Source organism: Aulonocara stuartgranti (genome assembly GCF_965226115.1).
Source record: "Aulonocara stuartgranti genome assembly, chromosome: 1".
Classification (NCBI taxonomy): Eukaryota; Metazoa; Chordata; class Actinopteri; order Cichliformes; family Cichlidae; genus Aulonocara; species Aulonocara stuartgranti.
This window is the reverse complement of record NC_138939.1, coordinates 10595386-10618512: the sequence shown is the minus strand read 5'-3', so window position 1 is coordinate 10618512 and position 23127 is coordinate 10595386. Positions and strand designations below refer to the sequence as shown.

Sequence of the window (23127 nt, the reverse complement as noted above, 5' to 3'; positions counted from 1 at the left end):
ATTCAGTCTTAAACATGGTCTGCCACAAGATCACGTTCTCTCTGCGTGTCACATTGGAAACTGGTCGAAGCTGCTGTATGCACTGCTGCCTGTGTTTGTGTGTAATTAAACATAAAGTCTTATAAGAGCTATTGATGTATATATTTCTCTAAATTGCTCTGTATTGCTGGATTGGCTCTAAAAGACACACTTGTCTGATAGCGTGTGATACATATACCCTGTATCTGTACATGTATTCACTGTGATCACCCAGGGCCAGTCTTCCTCGTTTGTAAGCTTGGTGTGGATAACCCACCTACATGTGATGAGGTACCTCAGTGTCTGCATAACTGTCATCTTTTATACATGAAGGCTTGTCTATATGTAAGTGTGCACGGATCACTGTGTGCGCATGTGCACGTGCTTATGCATGCATGTGTAGTAGAGCGTCCTTATGATAAGTGACTCCCAGGCTGATTAAAGAGAACTCTTTCTCTCCATAATGAACACAGGAGATCCATCAGCCATTGCCTTTGAGGAACACCAGGCGCATCAGCAGCTAAAGTGCCTGTGATCTCTCGGATTTCAACCAACGTTGATTAACTTGGCAGCACATTAAGTGGAAAGGTATTGAGCTGGATGGAACAGTAAAAAACACATCACTGAGAGTTTGTCTTGTAGACACTGTTATGAAGGCATATTTGCATATCTAAGTAAAGTTAAAGTGCTTATGTCTGGGAATCAGTGCAAATATGATTAGAGTTTTTCAGGTCAGCTGAGTGGGTCAGAGTATTATCAGGCTTACGTCTGTTCAGGTCTAAAGAAGCAGAGGAACATGTACTTAACTAGCACTGAGTTGTTCCATTTGGCCAAGTTCCACGTTTGCCCATGTTTTTCAGTGATCTACAGCATATTTAAGAATCTCCTGCATTTCTCATTCACAATGGATGTACGGTGGTCCTTAAAGGTTTGCAAAGGCCCTGCTAAAGCATCATCAGATTTTCACACAAGTTCTACAAATAGATACAGAAAGACTAATTAAACAATGAGACAAGCATTGTATAATTAGCAATTTATTTATCAAGGAGAAATTATTCACAAGAATCACAGAAATACAGGCTTTAGTATCTCATCTCAGTACCTCTGTACAGTCAGATTTTCACCTAAAACAATCTGCTGTCATGAACATGCAAGGCTGCAGCAACGGCTTGGACACACGTGCCAGCTTTTATGCCTCTGAATTCGTTCAGAGGCATAGAAGTAAACAAATGACCAATCATGCTATTGACTTAAAAAAACTACTCATAGAATATGTATGGCACCACTGTATCACAATCCGATAGATTGACTCTATGCCCTCCAGAATCAACCAACAAAGACTAGGGCACGTGAGAGCATGTGAGGGCATGAGAGGTTACAAAGGAACCCAGAGTAACTTCTAAGCATCTAAATGCCTGTGTCAGATTGGCTTAAGTCAGCTTACATGATTCCATTATAAGAATACCAAAAGGCAATGGTAGGCATGGCTGGGTGCCAATGAGATCATCAACTCCCATAGATGGAAAACTGCTATAATCGCTACAAAAACTAAAATATAATTTTCTAGTTTAAATTAAAAATTATATGATTAGAGAAAGGAAGGCACTACATTCCAGTAAAAGAAACCTATCTCACTTGTGATATGGGGTCTGAGTAACATCATTTTTATGTATATAGGACAGGGAACCAAGCATCATTGATGAGCACTGAATTTTAATTTTACAACAGCAAGGCTGTAAGCAAAATGTAAGGAAGTCTGTGAACTGAATGATAAGGGAAACTGTGTCACATATTATGAGAATCAATGTACAATTCATTCTATTAAAAGAATTATAAAAGATGAATAAATGTAATGTTTTTAGATTATTTGAATAATCTTAGAGTCCTGATGTAATCCAATGGAATGATTATAGAAGGAGGTGAAGCTAGCAGCTCACGTCCCCTGCTGAACCTGTTTTGTACAGAGGAATGGAGTTGATGTGAAAAGTTGATCAATCGTTCCCTGAAACATTTAGTTGCAGATATTGCTGCACACTGGGTCTTTACACTACATACTGAAAACAAATATTCTCATACTTTTTCCAGTCACAGAAATTTAATATTTGGTCATTTTCTTCAATAAATGGATGAATAAATATATATTTGTCTTGCTCTGTTCTTTATCAGTCTTTATGACGGTATAAATATTCAGTGTTGTTCTGTGACCTACAGAAAATTCAGAATGCACCGACAAAAGTCATCTGCTATCGTATAATTATAAATGACTTTCTGAAAACACCAAACTACTTGAGACAAAATCAGGGAAATAGTTTGTGCCTCTGCATTGTTTGTTATCATTGCAAATAATTGCAATTACTTTAAATTAATTTTCTATACTTAGCAGTTGTCCACACTGAATGTTTAAAACACACCAATTATTTCGTTCCAATTGCAACCACTATTGGACATGTAGGTGATGTGGAAGAGATTGTGAATACCTTTATAAGAGTATAATTAAACTTTTGCTTATCAGTGCTAAATGAGAATGTTATTAGCAGGTGAAAGCAATGTCACATCAGTTGATCTACTGTGATTAAACTGAGTCTTTTTCTTTTAATCTTAGACCCATTAGTGCTTGTAGGGGTCAAGGCCTAAGGTACCTCAGTGGTTTATACTAAGGAGGCAGGTTTTCTTTCCAGACTTTTTGAAAATGTCTGCCTGGCTCATGTATTGACTTTGACTAAGTTGTTTCAGTCTTCATTTTGCCTTCAAGAACTTACCAGGATGTTATTGTCTGGTAAATAACTTTTACAGACTTATTTGTTTTTAGGCAAAAGATTATTTCAAGGTTCATTATTTATTTATTTTTATCAGCAGCAGCTTCTGGATATTGTAGTTATCCTGCACCAGTTTGATCTTATTTGTCTTCACTGACAAAGGCCAGTCAGACAGAAGTGTTCTAGATGTGTCTGATGGTCCCCTCCAGAGGCAAGATAGTATGATTAAAAAAAAAGAAAAAGGGGCTGGGGGTGGGGGGGCAGGGATGGTAAATTGGGATTCGGTGAAAATGTACAAAGGTAAACTTCAATAAGGCAGCATGGGGACTAGTCCTGCTCTTTTATCATTTATTGGCCAGTGTTTTCACAGCCTGCTGGGAGTTGTCCCACTTATTCCACCATACACACCCTGCCACGTAGTTGAACCCTCCTAATATGGGATAGGCCCTGCTTCTCCTGCAGTCTGTTGCCTGATCTGATATCAGGCCAGTGGGAAGGTTTGCTTACATTTTCACTCCAACTTCATTTCCCAGAGCATCTTATTCTTGGCTATACTGAACTCAGGGGCACATTGATAGCAAAAGGTCCTCAAATCAGATTCAGAACTAAGTGGAAATACATGAAAAATGAATCAGCCTTTGTGCAAGCTCATATTTCATCTCCAAACACATCAACTGTAGCAAGCTGTCCTATTTTGAAGTTGTGAGAGATTTTTTTTTAAGAAAGAGAGGCATTTAAATGTCTCCAAGTCAATTTCATCCTTCTTTTCCTCTAGTCATTCATGGATTGTCGCTCCCCTACCACCGTGAGTAATTTGTTTCCTCATGTTTACAACATCAGACATGGCTTTTGATTATATATTTTGTGTTTGGAAATGAACTCATCAGTTCAGTTGTAGATAGCACTGACTTGAGCCCTTAGCATGGCAAAATGGACCTAGATGTCAAGTACTTTTTATCATTCTACAAAGTGACTGACTCCATCTGACCTCTGGGAGGATGGGTGAATATTGTCAGTGCACGTTGTGTAGCGGACATCCCAATCTCTTTTCCCTTTTTCTGTGCTGTCTTGATAGGCCTGAGTTTTCTTTTGTTGTGTGGTATTCCACTGACACTCTCACCCTGGATTAAAATCTTAATTAACTTGAGTGTCAGCCTGTCTTCCTATAGTTGAAAAGGGAAAGAAAGGGAGGTGGAGGAGGGTAAAGGGAATGTGGTACATGGGATCATGAGATGTACCCAAATCTACTGTGGTGGGCACCAATATTGTGGGTGGAACTGCTGTTTTTCTTTGCTCATTTTACCCCCTGTGAGCGTAGTTTGTTACTGATTTTCCGTCTTTGTCAGGAGCCTTCAGAAAGTAGATATTGGGGTATAGAAGAAGGGCAGATCTGGGTTAGAGCATGACCTCATGTTATTAGGCCGACATAGCCACAAAATGAAGTTGCTTTTGTGTTTGTTTGTTTTTCTGTCTTTCTAGTGTTACTTGAGAGGGAGGGAGGGAGAATGACTGTTAGCCGTCATTCGTTACCACGGACACAGAGACTGGCTAGTCGAAGCGGAGTGAGTGTCTGGGTCACCTTCCTGACAGAAATGACACGCTTGATCAAAGGCTGGCCATTTGCTGCTGGGATGCGTTGGTCTTTGCGCCAAGCTGTGCTTGCCTACTTGTCTGACCTTGGCCTCGCATCATGAGAGTTTGTGTGGCAAATAAAGGATATTATGGCCCCGGCTAGTGCTCCTTTGGTGTCCCCTTCATCCCTTATTTCATCTTGTCATTCTGTTTTGCCCAACTTTATGAGCTCCCAGCCTTTCAAGGAAGTCTTGATGGGGCTATGTAAGCATGGTTGATTGAATGAAGGATGGACATTTGGCATATACATATATATATTAGGGGTGCAACGATACTCGTATCGATATTGAACCGTTCGATACAGTGCTTTCGGTTCGGTACGCATATGTATCGAACAATACAAAATTTTTAATTTATTTTATCAACTTTCCTTCTGACGATGCTGTCTGTGTTGAGCGCTCAGTGGATCTGCGCTCGACAGTGCAGCCTAGGCGGAGTAGTCGAACGCAGATTCACTGGGCGCAGGGCAAGCTAGCAAGACAGAAGTTAAGCTCTCCTTGCAACATGGCAAATTGAACCTCCCCCACCCTAATTCAGATCTGGCGTTTGGAACTATTTTGGTTTTCATGTGAAGTATGTCCCTGAAGGTAAGCGCGTCATGGACTAAAGTAAAACAGTATGTTGGATGTGCCACGCAATGCTCAATTACATGGGTGGGAGCTAGTGTGTTAGCGCAGTTAGCTCGTTAACGTGTTGGCCGTCCAGCCCCATGCACGCGGCGATCAGGGGTAGCTCGTTAACGGAGATTTGCCGTGTTGTGGCGTTAACGTCATTTCAACGAGATTTACGCTGACAACACTAGTGGGAACACAACGAATATGACTGCACATTTACGCCGACATCATCCTAGTGCAAAGACAAGTGGAAGCAGACAAAAACAACAAGCACGCACGCTACAAACTTTACCCGAGTCATTTAGACAGCCGTTAGCACATGATTCTCCTTATGGGGACCTGATATGTTTAATATGCTGCTGAGAATATAGCCCAGAAGAAGCGTATAGTATAGCTTTTATTTTGGAAAGAGCCATTTCTCTGTAATAAACTCTCTTTTTCCAAAGATGAGTGATTTCTCGATCAGATAGATTTTTTTTTTTTATTATTTTGTTGTTTCAGCAACATTAAATTTAAAAACTGTACTTTTGAGTTAAAATAAATATTTATAATTTTAATAAATGAAAAATTAAAAAGGCATGAACATTTTTTTGTATCGAAAAAATATCGAACCGTGACACCAAAGTATCAAACCGAACCGTGAATTTTGTGTATCGTTGCACCCCTAGTGTGTGTGTGTGTGTGTGTGTATATATATATATATATATATTTATTTATTTCTCGTATATGTTCACATGTAAAATGTGACATTGCAGCCACTATGACAACTCTCCTGCCTTCATCGCCGTGTCTCTTTTTATTTTGTCAAGAGAGCATATCATTTGAACTCAAGGTGGAGCATAAACAACTCATCATTTCGCTCTGAGTACGGCAGATCTTTTATGAATTAATGCTATTCTGTCATCTTCTTATGCAATCCCCACTGTTTTTTTTTTTTCAAGCCCTAAGCTAGTTACCCAATGGGCCTCCTACAGCAAATGGCAATGTTTCTTCCCTTGTAAAGTACTCATAGCTCTTTATTGGAGATCACTGCACTGTCTGTATCTTTCAGCCGAACATCAGTGTTACCATATAAATCTGAAATTAATTCTGCAGCCAGGGTAAAAAGGTGAACAGTCATAACAGTCATAACAGTAAACACTCTCGATCTTCTCTCTGTCCTGTCCTGTTTTTTTGTTGTTGTTTTGTGTCTTCGTTTCCATCTTTCTGCTGTAAGAGAATATCTTTGCATCTGAAATGCACATTACTGCAACACTAAGGTCAACTCAGCTCATTTAAAAAAACAAAGCATTCAGTGAGCTGTAGGTCCACGAGTCTGCTGGCACACAAGAAAGATTTATTGTCTGCCCTGTGCTGGTGCTGCCGCTCCTCGTTACCAGCCAACTCTGACCCCGTCCTGCCGAAACCACAGAGATGCTTAATCTCCACAGACAACTTCTGTATGAATACATTTTAGTCAGTGTGGATCACCACAGAGCCCAGAGTGATGCCCTGGCATGGGTTGACACCATACACCGCCGGGAGGACTGGGTGAGAGAGCAAGAAAGGAAAAGGGAGAGACATCTGCTATGGTCACCCACCCTGCAATGCCCTATTGTACCAGAAGCCATAGCATCCCTGTGGCTTACTCTACTCTTTTTCTGTATGGCTGAGTGTGTATTGAAAACAGTGGAGATGGGAGGTGGGATGGAAAGCAAGCAGGAATAAGGGGATGCTTTGCCATATGGCTGATTCCCTGCTCGAGTTGAGAGAGATGAGCAAAGGGAGTGCTGGCACTGGAGACAAACAGAGAAAGCACTGTGGAAATATTTTTTCATCGTTGATATTTTTTTGCAAGTCATTTAATTTTCCAATGCACTGAGAATCTTATTTAACTAAAAGTCACGAGTTAATAACCAGCTTCTTGTTGTGGTGTTTTTTTGTTGTTTGTTTGTTCATTTTTTTTTAACACTGAACACCAGTCAACTTGAATTGTTAAGGTGATTATTTGTGTTTTGTGGGCACAATAAGCAAGCAGACAGATGGAGCCACATACAGACCTTTTATTTTGCTGTGCTCTCTCTCGCTCTTTTCAGGAATGTGCCTAGAAGATGTAATGTCTACCAAAACTCTGTCTGTCTGTAAGAAAGTGATGGAACTTTGAGAAAGGGAGCAGATTTGATTATTCTTTTTTGTACTGAAATTATTCCGCTTGATTCATAGTAATCCTAAAAGCTCCTAGTCAGCATTGTGAGTTCAAGAGACAATAGCCTCTGTTAGTGCAACTTATGGACATCATTCAGTAGCACTTGTGATTTGAAGCATCCACTGGTTCATCAGTGACATTTCAGAAGAGCACAGTAATCACCTCATGACATTAGGCACCTTAGGTTAAAATTGCTTTGGCTTACAATCATAATGTTGAACACAGAAAGCAGAGTAAAGCACCAATTTCAGTTGTTTGTGTTGGACGATGCATTTATTACACTTTTGCTTTTTATTATTTTGTTATATATCATATTATTTAAATATCTTGGTAAAATATAAATACACAGGGTAGGGGCTAAGATATCAAGGGAATTGAGTACTCTGCCTCTTGGTTTGAATATTTCAGCATCCCCAGTCAGACTATGTGGTTTTTAAAGGACTGTTGATGTTGGGAAAGAATTTGCTGTGACAGCAAAGTGCTTGATTCCAACACTTCCAACATGATTCTCACAACTCATAACTTAAATTAGCCACTGCCGTTGCAGCAGGGGTCTAAACAGTTCTGGATCAGTAAAATCAGCAGGGACATTTGGGAAACTTGAGCTCTTTACTTTAGTGTGTAGCTTAGCTTACAAAATGTGCAGGCTGGTCCCTGTCCTGCAGTCCACATTTATTGACTCTGTTTTTTTACCACTTGATTGTGATTTCATTAAAAATATATTGTTCAATAATCACAAACAAGCTCTGTGATTTGTATTACTTTATATACATTTCCAGTGTAACCACAGTATGTTATACACACTGGTTACATTATAACACATTACAACATTATACTGTGTAGAGAATAAAAAGATTAAAATAATCAGATTCTGATGGAATACTTACTTTATTATTTGTTGTGTAGACCATAAACTAGCTTGTATATTCTATATTATACTTAAATGAAAATGATAAAAAAAAAAAGAGATGTTAATGGAACTCTTTAATAAAATCTGTGGAGAAAGGAAATTCACAAATTGATATTTTAGGCATTCACAAAGGCTGACTTAGAACAAGTACAACAGCATCAGAGCTCCCATTGTAGTGCTAATAAATACATACATACATAAAGTCAAAGGAGCTTGCAAAGAAAAGCGTCTGGACTTCTTTAAGTTGCTTGAAGTTGCTTAAAGAAGTCCAGACGCTTTTCTTTGCAAGCTCCTTTGACTACGATGACCTGGATGACTGAGAACCTTCACAGACATACATACATAAACTGTTCAAGCGTCATATAGCATGAGAATCAACATTTGGTTTAACAGTTTATTGATAATGCCTTGACTGTAAAAATAGCAGAGTGAAGGACAAACACACAAGAGATAAAAGCAGTAAGGTGAGGGAGATGGTTACAAAAAACACACTGACTGACTGAGCAGGTCATCTACTAATCTACTAAGTTGGTGGTTTGATCCATGGCTGCTGTAGTCTGCATTTCAAAAAAAATCCTTGGCCAACATACTGAACCCCACGTTACTCTCCAATGTCTCCATTGGAGTGAAAATGTGTGTGAATGTTAGTTAGAAAGCACTTAAGGACAGAAAAAAGTGCTTATATAAATGTGTGTGAATGGGTGAATGAGGCTTGATGGATAAAGCGCTTTGAATTCTCAAGCTGAGTAGAAAAACAATATATAAGGCTAGTCCATTTACTATTTACTGTCCATTTATCAGTCAATTATTTTTAAGTTAAGTAAAGCATGGCCGTTGCTTTACCAGGGCAAAGATCTTAATCACACCTGACTGTAATCTACCAAACTGGAATGCTTTTCTTTAACAGACCAAAAAGAAGCTGTGTAGTCTGTATAGTCCCTGCAAAGGTGTAACACCACCATGTTATCAACTAGCAACAGGAGACGGATGTATTTTGTGCATTTATGTGCATGTTTGCCTTTTGGTTCTTATTATTATTATTCAAGTTTCCTTAGTAGTTGTTTTCATTTGTGTATCTGTGGACGGAGGGATGAATTACTTGTGAGAATGCAAATATTTTAGTGCAAACCAAAAACCTTAATCATCATGCTGTTTCAACAGTGGTCAAAGACTGACATGATCAAAGTTAGGTTTCAAACTTACTTGCAGTTAACTCTATCGGCTGTGTTCTTGAAGGGCAGCTGTATTAGACATTTAAACAAAAGTTGCGAGGGAGTGTTGGTGTGATCTTAGTGGAAGACTTTGTTGACATTTCTTCAGGCAACACTGATGGATGTCACTGCTGCAATATGCACCCATATATATGCCTCTAAAAGCCAAATATTTGTTTTGTTTTAATCTCTTTGCAGTCTGATGGGTTGACATATGACAGTTTAGAGCGTTTGAAAAGTCAACTTATTTCTTTACACTTGACAATTTAGTATCTTTTTTCCTTCTTCTGGCATCTGAATTGTCCTTATGTGGAAAACCCATCCATCTGGTGCTTGGAGCGGACTAAAACTGACACTATATGTTATTTGCAGAGCGAACAGCAATCATAGAGAGATCATTTTTGTTGCCACAGCCAATCCCCTTAAAGTTTCTCTGTCTCTCTGTCTGATACTGTGTGTCCACCATACGTTTGTTTTCTTCTTTCTCTTCTTCTATTATTTTACTTTCAAAATGCCTTTATTTTTTATGTCATTTCTCTCTTTTGCCTCATTTTCTCACTGCTTTTGTCACTTTCTCCTTCTCTGGCTGAGTCTTTCCTTGTTCTTCCGTCTCGTTGTCACTTCCTCTCTCAGCAGCATGTTTTGTCATTTCTCTCGCGGTTCCTGTCTTTTGCACACCGTCATATACACACACACACCCAAATTCACAAGCGCACACAAACACAGACATAAATAAATCTTCCTTGTGAAGTCCCTAAAGTCAGAGAGAATATGATTTTCAAAATCCACAAAAAAACTGACTTGAACAGATTTTCACATTATTTTACTTGAAAAATAACAGTCTAACCTAACCTAGAGTTGAAATCTGGCAAATCAAACTTTCCAAGGATTCATCTGAGGTTTAGGCACAGTATTTAGGGCTTTATAATGTGCTCTGTAAAGGGGGGGCTGTTATATCCTGAGAAGAGAATTTCATCCTAAGGGCTTTGTGTAATCCTTATCTCAGTATACATATTGTATCTTTACCCGGGTGTATATGTTAGCTTGCCTCTCCTGAATGGTAATGGTGACTAATGGCGACAATATATGCTGATTTGGAAGCCACATACACAGCCTCACTTCTTCCACTTCCTTTTTAAGTGCTTATGTTGTCCATGTGTTTATGAACTGTATGGATTGACAAATTGGATAGAATCTCATCAGGCATAAATAATGGCAGCTATCTGTAAATAGCATTGGAGCAGAGGAGCAACAGATGCTGCTCCTGGTGAAGGAGAAAAGCCTGCTCTCCTCCACTGAGCCTGCTCCCCACATGCTGCCACTCACGTATTTGGCTCCCATTAACACTGATCTATATTAATTCCTTGGAAAAAAGGATGAATAAGGAAGTTGATTAAGGAAATGAAAATCTATTCTGCTGAGCCGAAGCTCAATGTGTTCCAGTCTGTTTCACACTGTGAGATTTTTAAACCTTAATGGCTATCCAGTTAGTCACAGATCAACGAAGCAAAACTGGGACACAATATTTATTTATCCATCTACTTATTCTTTTATAACATTACCGCGCTCTCCTTCAAGTTTCTTCTTAGACTGATGAGTGCTTGGCTACTGAAAGAAGAACACTGAAGTCACAACCTGTGTGTTGACAATAAACGTCTATCTTTATGAATACTTATCATCTCTCAAAGCAACTACTCTAGCTCAAATTCTGCATGTGTACAAAACTCAGTCAGCTACAGTAGTTTGATGAAATGTACCTGGCACTGATCAATAGTTGAAATGAAAGCTAACGCCCTGCCATGTCCACTGAGGCTTGTATCCTCCCATTGATTTCCGGCCAGGCATTTGCTCACCCCAGCCAAGGTCCGAATGTAATTTAAGTGTTGTGTGGGGACGTGTTTCTAGCATAGAACCTGACATGGTGTGGTCAACAGCCCCAGGCAGTGAATGAGCTCTCAAGTGGCAAACAGCATCAGCGAGACGTATTTCCTCTTCCAGCTCACCTAACGCCTCCTCGTCAAATTAAACGATAGAGACTGGAGGGCTTTCTGCGAGCCTTCGGCATGCTTTCACCCTTCCATCTGTAAGAGGACAAGGCAGGCTGATGACAAACACCACTGCGCACACATGCAGGGGAAAAACCACTTCAATTATTCCATATAAAATGGCATCAACTCTCGACCCTCTACTTCAGGAAATTAAATTTCAAAATGGACCGTGGTTACGGCAGCAAAACAAAGGCACTTGATGATTAAGGGTGGATTTTAATAATGCCAGATTTTCTACGCAGGCCTGGAGTATATGGGAAATGAATGTAATAATATCCAGGTCTCGAAAGGTTAGAGAATTGAACAAAAAGCCCCAAAAAGTATGGAGCATAAACTTTTTCACTGATGCTATCTGGAGTTATTGAAGCTACCATCATCCAATGTCTTTTGATGCTTTGTTGTTGTGTATGAGAACACACAAGATACTGTAACATAAGCTTATTAGGCTTTTGGCCACTGATTTTAATATTACATCTGTGCAACCATGAGCTCATAACAGCATACAGTATGCTGTGCTGAAAGGTAACATAAAGCACAAAGGCATGTTTAAAAATGAGACATTCTTCACAGTTTCTGTGTAGACACACACAAAGGACGTCACCAGCGTCAACATCCAACTCCTCAGCTGGGAGAATAATTGTTCTGGGACATTGATGGACTGTCAGGAGTCACATGAGCTTGTTTCCTCTGTTCTCTTTTCTTCCCCTCTTGCCTCGTGACACATACAGACACTACGGAAGCACCTTGTGTTCGCCATGCATAGAGATAAACTGCATATTGCATTCTGTTTCAAGTGTTACAAATCTCTTGCAATAATATAATAAAAGATGTATTATTCATTGGTTCTACAGTTTCGGAGGGGTGGATGAAATATGCATAGGGCGCGTGTGCTATTTCAAAAAGCCAATGTTGGTCGACGTTTGACGGGTGATGAGTGAACGTCACATCGTGACTCTTGTGTCATCAAAAGCTGGCAGTGGCAGATTAGTTGAGAGAGGAAAGCATGGGCAGTTTGGGGGCCACTTTGCTGCTGGGAAAATGAGTGTAATACTTAGAAAGAGAGGAATGGTGGTGTAAATAAGCATACATTTTCAATCTACTGTATGATGAGAATCCATTTGCAGTCCCCAGGTGTGACAAACAAAAGGTTTGGATGTTTTGTTCCAGATCTGTCTAACTGGTTTTGCTTTATTTCCCATTGAGATGGGGTGCACAGGGAGTGTGGGATTGGGGTGCTGGGGGTGCCAACTGAGTAATTTCACTGTCTGCTCTCTGCAGAGGGTATAATTGCAGACCTTAAAATACCCATTCTGCTCTGGCATGTGTGAAAAGCTTAAGGGGGAGGGTAAAAATTACCAGTCACGGGGGTATGCAAACATGTGGCTTGCATGTGTTTACGTGTGTGAGACAAGCATGGTTGAACAGAATGCGAGAGCTCATAACACAGTAGCATGAATACTACAATACATATATATTAATGTGGAGGAACAGTAATGAAAAACATGTTTCCATTGTTTCATTCCAAGAAACCTCATCACAACAGAGTATATTTATGAGGTATAATAAAATGCACTATATTTTTTGGGCACATATTCTATTTTATGTTGGTGATTTCCAAGTGTTTTTCTATTGGCTTGGGGGCCTGTGTGAATGAGTAATAGACAGAGTAATGGCTTCATCGTCGCCTGGCTAAATGTGTTTTTCTTCCTTGTGTCTTGCAAATACAAAAACAGAAAAAAAAAACTGCCAAAAAAATGATAAATAGCAGCTACCCAATTACTCTGGCATCGCTGTATTCAGGAATTTATGTTTACATTATCAAGATGTACCACTGCTCTGCATGACAACACCTTGCCACAGAAACAAATGGCATTTACATTTCCTCTGGGTGGTAGCTAGGTGCACGTTCCTATTTATTTTGCCAGTTTCCCTCCTGAAGTAATGGGAGGCCCTGACCTAGAGCCTCTCTGTCAGCCCATTAGAGAGTGTGGAGAGCATTGCATCGGCACCTCTGCTGTTCTGCCACTCACAAACACCCCCTAGAATCAACACAAACAATCCTATCCCTCCTGCCCACATACACACAGAGACAGGCAAGATGAAGCTGGGGCATTGATTTTATAATGATGCCCTGGCTCCTTCCAGCCATGGAGGAATTGGAGCTGGCTGAGCTGAGCTCTTGGTGTGCAGAGAGTTTTTTGGATGGGAGCCCTGCTGGTCTCTGGGACTAGTCCGGTGGAGAGGCTAGGCTACAGCCGTGTGCAGTCGGTGGATCCAGAGCATGTAGAACATGGAGAGGCAGCCGTGCCCAACTTTACAGAAGCACTCGGAGCCAAGCGTCCCTCCTCAGCACACACAGACCTGCAACTGCCAATCAAAGCAGCCTCGGGCGCTGCCACTGCCTTGTGCGCATAAATTAGCATGTATTTGCATAAGAATCCACTCGTTTAGCAGACCCACTTGGCTCTCCCCCCAAATGGCATTTTCTCGCTCCCCCTCCCTCTATCTCTCACTTTTCCTCTCCTTATCCTTTTACAAGCACCGATAAGAGCTAGAAAATAGTGTGTTAACCCTTTTCATGCCAAACCCCTCTTGAAATAAATTAGATGTGCATGAGCTTGTTTGTTGTTGGTTTGCAAATGAGAAAATTTAACCAACAAAATCATTTGAAAACAAACAAATAGGGGTGCACTAATGTATTTAACTATGGCATCTGTGTTCTGCTGTTCTGCGTCACATTTTCAGAATAATGGTAGAATAATTGTTCTGTTCCAGCAACTTTAAAATGTCTTTACCCCTTAACAGTTGCACCACATTTTATGGGCCATGTGCAGTCATGTTGGATTTTAAATCAAGCAATCATGATGTAATTGACTCTGTCAGTTTTAATTTAAGGGTTTTAAGAAAAGTATTCCTTGAAGAGTTTAGGTATTACAAACATTAGTATACAAACATATAGTTCCCCATTTTTTAAAAGGACAATTTGACAAACTAACAATATGGTTTGCTTTCAAAACTTGGATCAAAATCTGTGTCAGCCAGTGATTGCCTGACATCTAAAACTTGTAGACATCACCAAATGCTGTGTTTCCTCCCTTGAGATACTTCAACAGGCTTTTACTGCAGCCACCTTCAGTTAGCGCTTGTTTTTGAGACTTTCTGCATTCAGTTTTGTCTTAACTGTCAACTTAAAAGGCTGCTCAATTGGACTGAGACAGGGTGACTGACTTGGCCATTGAAGAATATGACACATCTTTGCTTTGAGAAGCTATCCGGTTGTTAAGTCTGACGTCACTTGCCGTGTCTGGGCCTAAACTCCGCTGCAGGTCCATATATCAAACGATCATTATGGCATTGCTGAGAGTTGAAAAACTGTCTAAAGTCTTTCATCCGATCAAATGATCAGCGTTCTGCTCTACCAGGTGTAACAATTGAGTTTAACATCCAGGCATCCATGAAAACGGAATTTATGACATTTAACGGAGTTAGAAGTTAGCAGGAAGTTAGCTCGCTAGCTTCTATCTAAATACAATATAGCATGTCCTGACTGCGGGGTTTTGGAAACAAATTAAAACGTACAGCTCTGTTATCACTTCCAGCATAAATGAAGACAGAAAGCTAAACAGCAGTGACGTTTGTAGGGTTACTGAAGTTTGGCTAGCTGGTATATAATGATGTGCTATGTGACCGCTAGCGACACAGCTATGTTAGCATAATATAAACAAGCTAACCTTTTTTCCACTCGATAAAAGTTTTTTTTTTTTTTTTTTTTTCTAAATGACATCAGAAACAGCAGTATGCGACATTACGTGATGGCAGAGCTTCAGTTCATCCTTTCCCAGTCAACACACATATGTGGGGCCCAAATAGGGAGCAGCAGGGCTAATATTTGGGGCCCACTTGGGAAACCCAACTGGGGTCCAGCTAATTTTGTCCTCAGTTTCCATGGTGGCCCCAAATGTGTTTTCCTAGATGGGTTTATGCTGGGTCCCAGATAAGCCCCAAATCAGGCCCAGTTGAAAAAAATATGTGGGGCCCAGATGGGTAGAAGCAGATCTGATATTTGGGGCCCACTTGGGGTACCCACCTAGGACCCAGCTAATTTTGTCCTCAGTTTCCATGGTGGCCCCAAATGTGTTTGCCCAGATGGATTATTGATGGGACCCGGATGGGCCCCAAATCAGGCCCAGCCAACAAATGAGTATGGGGCCCAGATGGGTAGAAGCGGGTCTGATGGTTGGGGCCCACTTGGGTTACCCACCTGGCACCCAGCTACTTTTGTCCTCAGTTTCCATGATGGCCCCAAATGTGTTTGCCCAGATGGGTTAATGATGGGTCCCAAATCAGCCCCAGACAATAAATGAGTATGGGGCCCAGATGGATAGAAGCAGGTCTGATACTTGGGGCCCACTTGGGTTACCAACCTGAGACCCAGCTATTTTTGTCCTCAGTTTCCATGGTGGCCCCAAGTGTGTTTGCCCAGATGGAATTTTGGATAATGTAAGTAAGCTATAATTTAAATCACCTGTACAACAAAGCCAGTTTATCTTTTTTATTAATACTGATTACTATGAAATTTTAAAACAGTATGCTTTTTTATATAATACATTTTTTGTGTGGAGAACATGTTGACAAAAATGTCCACAGTATACACAAAACAATAACAAATAAATGTTATACAGTTTAAAGGAAAAACAAATGCAGCAAACCACAGCTTCTCACTCATTCACCAATCCATTGGTCCTGAAAGAAATAAAAAAAAAAAGAAATTAGTGCATTTTCACAAACAAAATCAGATTTGTGATAGTACTGAAGTTGTTTTGGAGGTTGTGCTGTTCAAGTTGTTTGACCTCCTACATTGAACTCTTTGAAGACCATGAGTATTCATGGAAACAGAAAAGCTATTTACAAAATGATTTACCAAGTAGGCACTCAAAAATTAAATTAATGTGAAATATTTTACCTTAAAACATTTAAGACAAATGTTTAAAAGATGTCTACATAGTTACAATGATAACTGGTGTTGTGGGCTGTCTCAGTGATTGGCACAGAGCTTAGAACAGGCAAGTGGTTAACCAGTTTTTTGCATGGTACAGCACCTCATAATGAACACAAAACAAAATAGTAAAATGTAACAAGGGCTACATCTACCAAGGAGAAAACAGATTCCACTTCTTGAGGTGTGTGCCAGGCGGGCGCCAATAATTTTCATGTAAATCAAAAATAGGGCCATCAGATAAATCAGTGTGTTACTAATTACACTGGAAAAAATAGAGGCTGGCTCTGGAGTTCCTGGAGCTTATTCACATTCTGTGAGCAACCAAAAAACTGTTTAGTGAGAGACTTCTTCAAGTATGCTACAAGCCAGAAAGAAACGTGGTCATTCCTGCCAGCAGCCACCAACCTCCAGAACAACATGAGCTGATGGTTTCATCTCCACAATTTGTACAGTCTATCTAAACCACGTGTCAAAGTCAAGGCCTGCGGGCCACATCCGGCCCGGCATACATTTATATCCGGCCCGCAAGATCATTTTATATAGATGTACTATTATTGTTATGCATGGCCCGGCGATATGAGGCGCTAATAATATACAAACTACAGATCCCATAATGCACCGCTGAAGCCTCCTTGCTGACTGCTAGGCTAACTGGGAACATTCCCGCGTCAATCAAGTCAAACTTCTGTTATTGCGAAGCTAGCCGCTCACAATGGTGGAGAGAAAAGTTGATTCTGAATGACTGCAGCTGTAGTGAGCATCCGTTATTCAAACATCAACAAAATATCTTACAACTAATGAACTTACCATATAGCACTTCAAAAACTTTAAGCCCTCGAAATTCCTGCTTTCCATGGCACCCAACGAAGTTATATTGCCTGGAAAGAGCATTGTCCATAATGAAGGCCATCATTCTTCTTGTGGCTTCATCAACAGTGCTCCCTCTGATCTCTGCCACAACAGAAACCTTAGGTCACGCAAGGACAATAATTTTACTGACAGTAGTACCATCAGTCACACCTAAAAGAAAGCAAGCACAGCTACACAGTAATTAGGCTCTATAATACTGATGCTAATTGACTGAGAAAGAGTTAGGTGTCAAAGTCAAACACTGTCTGATGTGAATGCAAAGAGCTAAATGATTCACCAAAAGTAATTTCTTAAGTTTTGGGTTTGGCATGGCACAACTTATAACTAGGTAATGTTTGGAGAAGTTATTTTATTAACAAAAATAGCAACTTTTGTTCAGCTCTCCTCCCACTCCTTCATTGCACTGACCATGTTCGAACAAACAGCAACTTTCCTTGATCATAACTGCTAGCATGAAACACAGACTGATTGAGGCATTAATCATTGAATATTGTTATTACATCATTATTATTTACCACTTCTTTTAGGAAGACAGGGTCTGCCAGTTTTTGCTCCAGTGCTGCCACATCTGCTACTGTCCGGATGGGAAATACAGCACCCTCGGGTAATACTGCAGCAACTGGTCCATCACGTTGTGTAAGGAGAGACTGTAGCATTCGACTGTGGACCCTCTGAGTGTCCTTAATGTCTTCCAGGAGGGTTAGAACACGTACAAACATGCTCGTATTGGTGGCTTGTAGAAGTTGTCTTGGAACTGGTTGTGAAACCACAGGTGAAGGAGTTGAGGGTTGTAGCGGCTGAACAAATGGATGAGTGATGTTCAGGAAGTGAGTTTCACTTGAATGTCTATTCTCCATTGCTGATGGTGGTGAGGTCTCTGGCTGTTCCGCAGTGTTGTCCCAATCCTCAGCAGAGCTCGACGGGATCACTGGCCTTAAAACAAACAAACAAACAAAATACAACAAACATACACACACAAATAAATAATAATCCAAACACATAATTTAGGGCACTGGTTAGTCCTACAAACTAAAAACATTAATGTATATAATGGCATCAAAAAAAAGTCTAAAACAATTTTTTAAAAGTCAACAAGTTATAAAGCGCTATTTTGAAATCATATCTGAACCTGATGAGCAGCAAGGGTCTGCTAAAGAAACTGTCAGGTTTTTTTTCTTCTTATAATCTCAATAAATTTTTGCTTTTAAGGTGTTTTCAACACAATTACCTCCTTTTCCGCTTCCCTTTCCCAATCTGCTTCCAGAATCCAAATAAATTCCACCAAGGAAGGTTTCTAATGGGAAGCAGGAAATGCTGTCTAAAGGGCCAAACTTCCGTACATCTTGAGCTAGGTGTATTAAAGAATGTATATTATAACCAACAAAGTCAAGACCATAAATCAAAGCAAAATCTTTCACAAACTGCTTCAAAACATCCTCTGCATAATCACAGTCAGTTATCAATATACAAATCAGGACTTAGAAGAATTCTTGTAGATACAGATAACAGTATAAAGTATCTATACATTTGGCTTGGTATATTATTCAGTAGAACTGGGCTTGTGTAAAGCAAAACTTGTCTCAATTCAGTTGCTTTCTACGTGCTAATTTCAATGAGAGACCTTGGTTTTCTTGCAAAACTTTAAGGAAGATATTGCCTGACAGAAACCATGAATGCTGAAATCAGTTAGAATTTGCATAGACTGTCTGCATTTTCGGGGACTTTTTAACCAAAGATAAATAAGCTTGCGCATTACCCCCATATCCCACACCCAGCTCGTTCAAAGTGACACCCCAACCTGGTGCTCTTTGTTGGCCATAGCACAAAGTTTCATCAGTCCTTTAGTCAACATAAATTTCATGATAACATAATCTTTAGCATGTTCATCGCAATCGTAGTGCTCTTCCTCAAGTGTTTTATTCTCAAAAGAATCAGAGTACAATATTAAGTCCTGATGATGCTCTGACTCATTTTACTGTGAAACGAAACTAAAATGTTCAACAACTTTCTGAGCTCTTTGTCCTCTGAGATTGCTCCATTGCTTTCTGAAAGACAGCTCACAGATTCTGAAGCTCCAGGTTTCATCACTCTCCAATCAAAATTAAAAATTAACTGAACCAGCAGCAAAAGAAGATCCAAACTACGCTTCACATTTGATAAATACTGTCATTAATTCCCTCTTCCTGTCTTGTTTCCACCACGATTGAAAAAAAAAACAAAACAAAAAAACAAAACATCATACTTCTTGCACAGCTCTCTCGTAGTATACTTCAAGAAAAGTTTCCCCATCTGAAATATGTTTTCCACATTATTCCCTTGCTTATTATACATCAGTGTACAGTTGTGCTTAGCGCTGTTGTCAGTTGTTTTTTGTGCCAAATTGCAAAAAACTCACCTTGTTCACTATTAAAACCTCTAAAAAAAATTTCTGTAACTTTGCTCTGCTTTACTTCAGCAGCATCAGGTAATGTTCATATATTGATTCATGGTTTTCTTCAGTTTTTGTTCAACTGCAGAATATTTCTAAGGCTATCTGATTTAAAAAGCCACTCCAGGAAAATCTCCTTTTTTCTGTGTTTTATCCTCAGTTACTTTGGCATAAAGACATCTGCTGTGATGCTTACACCAGCCTTAAAAGCTGTTGTATTACAATAAAAGACCCTGACATCACTTTATAAAGTAACAATTCTAATTGTTACAAACTCAAAAAAAGATTCCTACTAGTATATTTCTGGCATGCATCAAATTTTAAATATAAATGAATTTTGAAATATACACTGCTTCTTATGTCAAAATCTGTAAAAATAAAGAAAGAAAGAAATCACACATAACCCTTGCTACTATTCACTCCACTGTCCAACAGCAAAATCAAACCAATATACAGATATTAATAACATATTATTGTAATAGTGTGACTATGCAATTTATAAGTAGCCATAGTCATAATCAAAACAACAAACATCTCAAGTTTTGAGATAATTGCAAACCCTCCTGGCCAATAACCACACAAGCTGTCCATGCAGGAAGGCTGATAAAGGAGCATGCACAAAATTCAAACAAATTTAAGCCATAATGAAACAAATTAAAATAACAGTGCGCATGCACAAATAAGGCATCAGACAAACACTTAAAGATCACATATCTTTAGGACCACATCCAAAGAGCAATTGCTTTTCTTTTTTATAAATAAATAAATGTGTAGATTCTAGCCAAATATACATTACAAAAAGGAAAAAAGGAGGGCCACAGCAATCATAGTAAAAGGAGTTGGCACTGTGGCCCTAACAAGACCGACCAGTTCTGCTTAAATATTCAGTTTCCCTCATGTACAGAGCTTGCACAACAGTAAGAGGCAGATTCTTGAGTCAGTACAGTATTTCTGATGAAGTTCTCACTAAAACAACTACACATATAAAGTTGCATACTAAAGTGTGTATAAAAAAAAAACCCCAAACAAATCAAGAATACCTATATTTTCTTTTTTGCTTTTTCTGGAAAAATGAGAACAATGGCAAGAAAAATGATGATTATGTCTTCTACAGAAATAGAGTGCTCACTGATCTGCCTCTCTGACTGCTGTGCATGCTCCTGACACAGGGGCAAAAGCTGGGGACTAGTTGCTCATGGCCTACCCTCCTCACTTAGCCGTGAGGAATGAAGCTAATAAAGACAACACCAAAGCAATTTTGGTTGCTCTGATAGTGAAAATACCCTCCCATATTCCTCCTAAAAAACTAGAACTTTGTTAAATTGGTCTAATACAGTCCTTTATTAATACTAATCATAGAGAAAAACCAAGATAATGTTTAAGTACAACTTGATGTTAAGTACACGCAGTAATTAATTTTGGTGCTAGTTAAGCAGTATACAGGACACCAGAAAATGCTTTCAAACTGTGAAAATTGGCTAAATCCAACATTACCTAAAAATTTAAACTAGCTTAGCCTTGCGTGAGTGCTAGGAAAAAGTTCGCCAGCACTTGTGCCATACATTACTTTGCAGCATCATAACTTTGTAAACATTTCATTTATACTTAGGGATTCAAATTAAGTCAAAAAGTTCTTACCGTTAGTGCAGAAAATAAGTCCATAGCTCAAAGATGAACTTAATCCAAAAATTGCCAGCTTAACTGTCAGCTTTGTCCAAGGGCGCGAAATGAAGAATGTTCCAGAATGGGGGGACGAGTTTGAGAAAACCTCGTGATATTTCATGAAATAACGCGAGATTTCGAAAAGCACTCCTACATGGAGTGAAATTTTTTTCCCACTCAAATGTAAAACCATTTGTTTTATTTTATTAAGCGTCTTACAATTTTAAGTCGCATCTGTTCTTTGTGTTTCACTTATATTAATATATTTTATATGTATATTTTGTTATTAATTAAATATACATATGCTGCCTCTGGCATAATTTATTATCAGTTATTTCATTACACATGACTAATAATTATACTTAACTAAGATCGTTAAACTCAGTTGCCTGTTCATGCAACTTCCCATATGTTACCCATATGGTGCCCATAGAATATAGCCCATCTGGGCTGGCTCAAGTGGGTCCTACTTGGCTAACCCAGGTGGGTCCCAGATTGGATGCCCATTGTAAGCCCATCCCCACTTGGAACCCCCATAGCCCATGTGGGGCCCACATACTGGTGTTTACTGGGTTGTCTTTTTTTTTTTTTTTTTTTTTTTTTTTTTAATAAATAGGACAGGGGGAATGAATGAGAGAAAGAGGGGGAGAGAAAGAAAGAAAACCAAAGGGGAGAAGAGACGGTGAGAAGGGGGGGGAAGAGAGAGAAAAAAGAAAAAGAACTCCTGGGTCACCTGTATGGAGAAAAAAAAACAAACAAACAAAAAAAACAAACAGAGGAGACAGCAAACAACAAAGAGCAACATAATAATAGAGAAAACAAAGCACCATCACAATAAACTAGCTAGTCATAGATATCAATATTTACTAAATAATAAACGATATTGTGCAGCACGCAAGATAGACAGCGCACAGTGTGCTTTGAGGCAGCAGCCAAGAAAGCTTTAGTCCGCGTCTGTGAATACCCATGTGTGCATACCTGTGTGGATCAGCATGCTTGCATTCCAAAGGTTTCTCCATGTAATGATCTGCTAGGGAGTGTGGGGGGGCCACAGCCCCGTCCTCCAGGGTGTGAAGCGGGTATGGAGGAGATCAAAACTCCAGACATCCAGAGGCCCCCAGAACACAAGAGACCAAGGAAGACCAACAGAGGGGCAGCCGCGCCACTGTTCCAGTAAGAGCTGAGGAGAGTCCCAGATGAGGGCTCGCCCAGCAGCCGCGGAGCAGAAGTCAGGGGGAGTTGCAGTGACGCGCCCGTGAGCTCCGCCGGCCCCCTGCTGCGCCAGTCATGTTGGATTTTAAATCAAGCAATCATGATGTAATTGACTCTGTCAGTTTTAATTTAAGGGTTTTAAGAAAAGTATTCCAAATTAAAACGTACAGCTCTGTTATCACTTCCAGCATAAATGAAGACAGAAAGCTAAACAGCAGTGACGTTTGTAGGGTTACTGAAGTTGGGCTAGCTGGTATATAATGATGTGCTATGTGACCGCTAGCGACACAGCTATGTTAGCATAATATAAACAAGCTAACCTTTTTTCCACTCGATAAAAGTTAACGTGAGTGTTCTCGGTGGTCAGGAACAAATGTAATCGCTTGGCAGGATGCTGTAAAAGGACCAAACTTCAGCCAGGAGAACAACTGAGATAATCCATCCACAATACGAGGTTAGTCATTCATATACTGCTGCATGGGCTGGGCTGTAGTTACATCCTAAGGTTTTAAAAACTGAGCTTAAATAAATGATTAGCGGTAATAAAAGCCGAGGCAGGTCAACAGTGATCACTGACTGTTT

The 23127-nt window shown here is 39.7% G+C and overlaps 2 protein-coding genes across 9 annotated transcripts in view; one reads left to right on the top strand and one right to left on the bottom strand.

Moving 5' to 3' along the window:
• Window positions 1-23127, top strand: part of celf6 (CUGBP Elav-like family member 6) — a 171833-nt gene that overhangs the window by 67964 nt on the left and 80742 nt on the right. The window lies entirely within an intron of this gene.
• LOC309710085 (uncharacterized protein) lies at window positions 15217-21500 on the bottom strand. The gene is made up of 4 exons (XM_082539289.1): window positions 21310-21500; window positions 17759-18176; window positions 17181-17340; window positions 15217-16117 (listed from the first exon to the last, which is right to left on the bottom strand). The coding sequence occupies exons 2-4, from the start codon at window positions 18098-18100 to the stop codon at window positions 16101-16103; spliced, it is 519 nt and encodes a 172-aa protein (XP_082395415.1). The 5' UTR covers window positions 18101-18176; window positions 21310-21500; the 3' UTR covers window positions 15217-16100.

Excerpts from the sequence above, each read along its gene's own strand:
- LOC309710085 (XM_082539289.1), bottom strand. The coding sequence starts at position 18,100 with ATGGAGAATAGACATTCAAGTGAAACTCACTTCCTGAACATCACTCAT. Across the intron at positions 17,341-17,758 it reads CTGTCTTCCTAAAAGAAGTG|GTTTCTGTTGTGGCAGAGAT; the intron begins GTAAATAATAAT and ends GCGTGACCTAAG.